The 6,951-nt window shown below is 42.8% G+C and overlaps 1 protein-coding gene across 1 annotated transcript in view; it reads left to right on the plus strand.

Moving 5' to 3' along the window:
• The window catches only part of LOC311361325 (vasoactive intestinal polypeptide receptor 1-like), a gene marked incomplete at both ends in the record, with an annotated part of 17,528 nt that extends 13,445 nt beyond the window's left edge, over window positions 1-4,083 (plus strand). The window contains 5 exons of the mRNA XM_084481494.1: window positions 134-203; window positions 502-596; window positions 3,455-3,584; window positions 3,676-3,717; window positions 3,937-4,083. Of these exons, the coding sequence (XP_084337620.1) occupies window positions 134-203; window positions 502-596; window positions 3,455-3,584; window positions 3,676-3,717; window positions 3,937-4,083 (484 nt within the window). The remainder of the gene's footprint in view (window positions 1-133; window positions 204-501; window positions 597-3,454; window positions 3,585-3,675; window positions 3,718-3,936) is intronic.
• Between the last annotated feature and the right edge of the window lie 2,868 nt (window positions 4,084-6,951).

The raw sequence follows: 6,951 nt of genomic DNA on the forward strand, positions 1-6,951 counted from the left end.
TCAGAGGTTAAAATAAAATCCAATAACAATTAGCATTTTGGAAGCCTTTTATCTTGCGTTTTGTCTTAATTGTCACGTAAAAAACGTGATCTGACTTAAATCAAGGAAAATGTGCATTGTTTATTTACTGCAGTTGCTGGGACGACACGGACCATGTCGGTATTTGGTGGATTATTAAAGGACCCATCACACTCTCGCTGCTGGTGAGTAGCAGCTAGCATGAGCTACCATGAGTCTATAGCATCCCTCAATTATCCTCTTTCATTCATAAACCTTTGTGTGTGTGTGTGTGTGTGTGTGAGAGTTTGTGGGTGAGTTTGTGTGTTTGTATGCATGTGCATGTGCGTGTGTGTGTGCGTGTGTGTGTGTGTGTGTGTGTGTGTTTGTATGCATGTGTGTGCATGTGTGTGTGTGCTTACTCTTGTGTATGTGTGTGTGTGTGTGTGTGTGTGTGTGTGTGTGTGTGTGTGTGTGCATGTGGTGTGTGTGTATCTACTCCAGGTCAATATAGTGATCTTCATCAGTGTAATCCGAACTGTGGTTTACAAACTGAAGCGTCCGGCTATTGGCGGGAGCCAGGACACCGGACATTTCATGTAAGTAGAAAACCAACCATCAATTGTTCATATTCATCATCTCCCCATGGATACAATTTTAATGCATTTGAATCTATTCTTGGGCAGAAAGGGAATCAGTTCATACTCTTAATTCCAACCAGAAATCAGTGCCAGCCATATGTCCCAAATCGATCAAATCCATTTGTAGAGCGATTTAAATGTGGCTCTCAGTCCCAATAACAACACAAGCTCTGTTAAGGCAACACAGGGTTGTTGCTGCAGTTCTTCCATAAGCCAAAATACAGGGTCGGCAGAGAATCTAAGGGTTCCTTAGCATGTTCAAAGAACATCAAAACAACCTTGTTTCAGAATCCCATAATAAAAGAACAAACTAATCCCTTGCTTGAGGGAATCTGCCTCCTGTAATGTTCTCAGAGTCATGTCAGCATTTTCCTAAATCCGTCTGCTAGAAGGATGGTTAAAGGCTTTGTTTGTTTCTTGCTAAGATTAATAAAATGGATTAGACACTAAGACACTGATTTGTGTGTGTGTGTGTGTGTGTGTGTGTGTGTGTGTGTGTGTGTGTGTGTGTGTGTGTGTGTGTGTGTGTGTGTGTGTGTGTGTGTGTGTGTGTGTGTGTGTGAGTATAACCTTAATCCCTTAACCTTAATCTTTTTAAATGATAAATCTCTTTTTTTCCTCTAGTTCTATATCCTACCACAAATACTACTACTATAACTGCAACTATTACTACTACTACTACAACTAATATTTCATGGATACCGTAAATCCTCTAATATAGGCCCGGGCCTTTATTTTACTCAAGCGCATCGCGGCCCAGGCCTTTATTGGAAGGAGGCCAGAATTAGAGGCAGGCCTCTATTTCTATTTGAGCAAAACGGACTACCAGTAGAATGAATAAAAACTAGATTTTGCGTCTATTTGAACCTATAAAATACTAGGTAAATTTATTGAAAAAGTACAGTTACCATAACATATGGTATGCATACAGAACATTAACAACAAATACCAGTAATTCAGGCTAAATTAACAAAAACGTAGCAAACATACCGGTAGTGCATTGTGAACACTTTGAAGTTAAAAACCATAAAAATCTTGAAAATGCCAACTTTTCATCGGATTGCTCCGGACTCGCCATCTCTACTGCTTCTTCGAATCTGTTTGGTGTGTGTGTGTGGTGTGCTACTGCGTGTGGCCTGGCTTGTGTGTAAAAACACTGGCTCCGATTGGCTACCATGAAACATGACTCTGCTTTAGCCAATCATAATTGCTTATCTCGTTGTTAACCCACCCGGTCTCCTCACTAGCAGTTTGTGTATGGAGCCAGGGGTGCGTTCGGATTACACAGTTTATTCAATCAATTCATAGTAACGCACCGCATTTAATGTTCAGTAACGATAACAGCGTTGTAACGATGGAAACAGTAATTAGTTAGATTACCCCGTTACTGAAAAAATAACGGCGTTACCTAATGCCGTTCTTTTAAACGGTGTCATTCCAAACACTGCTGAAGTCTCACGTGCTAGTCAAGAGCGAGGTGATTGAAAGAAAAACGTTGGTTCTAATAATAGCCCCGGCTTCTATTAGAGACTGGCATTTATTTACCTCCGCCGACAGCGAGACCGGCCAATGTTAGAGACCCGGCCGCTAATGAAATACAGGCCAATATTAGAGGATTTACGGTAAGTACCACTGTCATTCAATTAAATCAAATAAAATTGTAATTGTAATTTGCATAGCCCTTAATCACAGGTACAGTCTCAAGCCTCAGTCTCTATACCTAGCCCCCCAAAGGGCAGGAACAAACTCCCTTAGGCACGAAAGAAGCATCGTCATTTTCATCATAACACATTTTTAATGATTAGGGTTATTATGTCAGTGTCAGTTTCCACAGTTTCCACTCTGCATCAAAGCCTTTATGTGGGTTATGTAGTTTTTTGGGGAAAAAACAACAAATCAAAAACATTGGGCTATCGATTTGGCCTTGAGGCTTGATTTACACACACACACACACACACACACACACACACACACACACACATGCACACATGTCTGCCCTCCACACACTGCGGGGGAAGTTGTTGTGGTGGTCTAATGACTAGAGTCATAAATGTATGAAAGATAAAAGTACCTGGCCAGTCAGTTTAGCAGTATGTGGTAGGCGGGCAAGGGGCATGAGTTTCAGTGTTGTTCCTGGAAATTATGGATAGATGTTAATTCCAGTTTCACTCAGAGCTTTCATAAGGCTTGGGCCTTCCGACTAAATGACCAAATGAAGGGAAATGAGAACTTCTCATGTCGAAATCTGCGTCAGTCATTCTTTTATGGGTCTTTTAAAATATGGTTTCCTGTCTGTGTTACTGTTAAGGTTCTTCTTTCGACTATTTACTCGATACTTGACTCAAGTCATCTCTTTTTTTCTGCACCCTTTTCTGCTCTCTTTATTTGTGGTTTGTTTCTACCTGTGTCTTTCTAACTCTCTCTCTCTCTCTCTTTTGCTTATAATTCTCTCTCTCTATCTCTCATTTGTCTGTTCTGTGTGTGTGTGTGTGTGTGTGTGTGTGTGTGTGTCTCTCTCTCGCTCACTCTCTCTCTCTCTCTCACACTCTCTTTCTCTCTGTCTCTCTCTGTCTCTCTCTCTCTGTCTTTCTGTCTTTCTCCCTCTCGCTCTGTCTCTCTCTGTCTCTCTCCCCTCTCTCTGTCTCTCTCCCTCTCTCCCTCTCCCTCTCTTGGTCTCCCTCTCTCTCTCTCCCTCTCTCCCTCTCTCTCTCTCTGTCTCTCCCTCTCTCTCTCTCTCTCTCTCTCTCTCTCTCTCTCTCTCTCTCTCTCTCTCTCTCTCTCTCTCTCTCTCTCCTCTATGTCTCTCTGCCTCCCAGGAGGCTGGCTAAGTCCACGTTGTTCCTGATCCCTCTGTTTGGGATGCACTACACCGTGTTTGCCTTCCTGCCGGAGGGCACCTGCCTGGCGGCCAGACTCTACCTGGAGCTGGGCCTGGGCTCCTTCCAGGTAGAGTAGACTCTCTCTCTCTCTCTCTCTCTCTCTCTCTCTCTCTCTCAGAAGAACCATAACAACTTCTGCATTCCTGTTTGTGGTGCAGGGCTTCGTAGTGGCGCTGCTCTACTGCTTCATGAATGGAGAGGTAAGGGGACAAACCGTTCCATTCAGAGCTATGCACCAAGGTTAGCATCAAGCTCATTTCAGAGCCAGAATTATGCCAGTTCCAGTGATGGGTTGGCTGAAACCTGTGTGTGTGTGTGTGTGTGTGTGTGTGTGTGTGTGTGTGTGTGTGTGTGTCTGTGTGTGTCTGTGTGTGTGCGTCTGTGTGTGTGTGTGTGTCTTCGTGCGTGCGTGCCAACAGGTCCAGACCGAGCTGCGCCGCTGGCTGTGGAGGCGTCACTCTCAGAGTTTCCTCTCCTCCAAGCGCCACATCACCCTCACCCAGCTCACCGTCCTGGAGCCGCGCGGGCCCCCGAGGGCCCCTGTCCGACACAGCTCGGCTGTGTGACTGGGGGCCCCGCGGGCCCCCGAGGGCCCCTGTCCGACACAGCTCGGCTGTGTGACTGGGGGCCCCGCGGGCCCCCGAGGGCCCCTGTCCGACACAGCTCGGCTGTGTGACTGGGGGCCCCGCGGGCCGCACCGCAACGTAGCATACCGTACTAAGCCATACCATACTGTACCATGCCAACGTATACTGTACTCTGTACTTTATTGTACCATACCAAAGTATATTGTACTGTACCATACCTTACTGTAACATACCATACCGTACTGTACCATAACATATCCTACCGTACCGTTCTGTACCGTGCCACACAGTGGAATACCATACCACGTCATCATACTGTACCTACCCGACATCCCGTACTGTACTGTAGCATCTCCTACCGTACTGTAATGTACCGTACCATACAATACCGTGCGGTAGCATTCCATCCCATACTATACCATACTGTACTGTGATGTACTATACGGTACTATACCGTGTGGTACCATACCCTACCATACCGTACTGTATCGTACCATGCCGTACTGTACAGACAGTCAGAAGCAGAGACTGTTATCCCGTGCTCTCCTTGGCCACCCCCTACTAAATTATTCTGGACACACAACCGCAGATATGCAGGTAGAACCGAGGACGTGCTGAAAGGGATGCACACGCAGATGGCTCTGGAGACCTTTGTGTCGCTCATACTAAGCTAGCATGACATTCATGACGTGGATATCATTCAGCACTATTTATTCAGGCTGTGCAAAGGCGTTTAACAAGGTGTGTGTGTGTGTGTGTGTCCTGGCCCCATATGTGCGCAGCATCATGTAGGCCTACGTATAATGGCGTGCATGCATGTGACAGTGTGTATGTTTAAACACTGGAGTTGTGGAGATAACACTGTTCAATGTTATCTCACAGGGGACTGTTTGATGTCCTCATGTGCTGTGTCTACAGTAAAAAACAAATTTTTGCCATTTTCTCTTTTGTTGTCGCTGCCAGGCTCCCTTTCCAGTCAGATAATCTTTTCAGCCGCAGGTTTGAAGATATTTACTGATCCACATACAATACATGACTCGGGAACCGTGCGTCAAGCGCCCCCTTGTGGTTAAATAATGGATTACAGTCTTGTGGCTGAGTTTCAGTATTACTATTTAGTCTATCGAATGAACATATATATTATTAACGTAAATATACAATATATATAGTGTATAATTATAAATATATATATAAACACAAAAATAATATGTTAATTCTATAATAGTACAATTTCTTCATTATATTTATAATAATACATTTGATTATTTCATTGGTATGGAATATGGTAGTTCAATTAATCCATTGTGCCTTTTCTGTCAGACCCCTTCCTCAGTCACAACTTAAATTATTTTTGGGAAGGAATCATTAATTTTCCGACTGATTCAGTCTTTTTTTTTTTTTGCCTGTGATGATGAAGCATATGACGTATCAAACGGTTGATAGGACAAATTAAGCCTGCACTGTGCTCCAGATATCTGATGAACTTTACTGTCATTGTGATTACATGTGGGTGTATGGGCAATTCACATAGTACCTCCTTTACTGTACTGCTAGCAGCATTGGGTTAGCATGTAATTTGTGAGGCAAAACATTCATAAACAGAATCAATGTTGCATTGTCTGACTTATTTTTTTTTTTATGTATGGTTGTAATTAAAACATATTTTATATGAAAGGGGTCCAATGTTGGAAAAATTTACCTGAAAAGTCTTTTAAGATTTAAACACATCAAAAAATTTTGGAGCAACTGTGTAAAATGTAACTTACTCTTCCACTGTATAAAATCAAATGAAAAACAAAATGTAAGTCACTATGGATGGATTTATTTTGCAGTCAAATGAACACATTATTTGAGACAACAGAACCGTGTAATACTCATATTACAGGGAGAGCAAAAATAAAAGTGGATTATACCAATTCTTTATTTTTTTTACACTTAGATAATCCATTCTATCACACACACACACACACACACATTCTCACTGCCTTTACAAAGCAAAAACATAGAAACACACAGACGCGCACACACGTCATCCCATCCTTGCTCTCTCCATCCAGCTCATGAATAGACACATTATTCCACTGAGATTCAAATTTGTACACGCTTAAAATACGGCGGTGTAACAAACAAAAACATTCAAAAAAGAACACGGGTTACAGGTATCACAGGTCGTCATCATCGAGAGGTCGAGCCGTTAGCAAAAATATTGAAATATTTGCATTTACATGTGATCAAAAGAGAGAGAGACATCATTTGTACACAATGGCAATTGTGAAATAGCAGGCAACGTTTATCGAAGCGATGATGGCACAGTACATTCAGAGAGTTCAATGGCAACTGAGCGAGTGTGCAGTAGTACACACACACTCATGTATTACACTCATATAGATATATACACGTATTCTCGTATCACTACACATTACAGGCTCCACGGGCACAACTGCCAAATCAATGGCAAGACCGTTGATTATTTAAAGACTTGTACACATGCACCAAATATCTGTCAGTGTGTTTGTGTGTGTGTGTGTGTGTATGTGTTTGCAACTCCAACTTGCTTTTCGAAATAGACCCCTGGAAATAAAAACCAACTCAAGTACACGGCGAACCATCGTAGATAAACGATAAAGAACACATTTCTAACACTAAAAACTAAAATGCAGTTATTTTTTTTAAAGATGAAAATACCGGCAGAGGTCCCGAAAACAAAAACAGCACACGTAGAGTATATGGAGCTCATGCTCATCATACATCCACCTCCTCACACCACTGAAACACTGAGGCATCTCGGGTCCCGCTTGCTGATTTCAAAGGCAGCCCAATAAACCTTTTCTTTTGCACTTCTTAATA

This window comes from Micromesistius poutassou, assembly GCF_964030765.1.
Source record: "Micromesistius poutassou genome assembly, chromosome: 16".
NCBI classification, from domain to species: domain Eukaryota; kingdom Metazoa; phylum Chordata; class Actinopteri; order Gadiformes; family Gadidae; genus Micromesistius; species Micromesistius poutassou.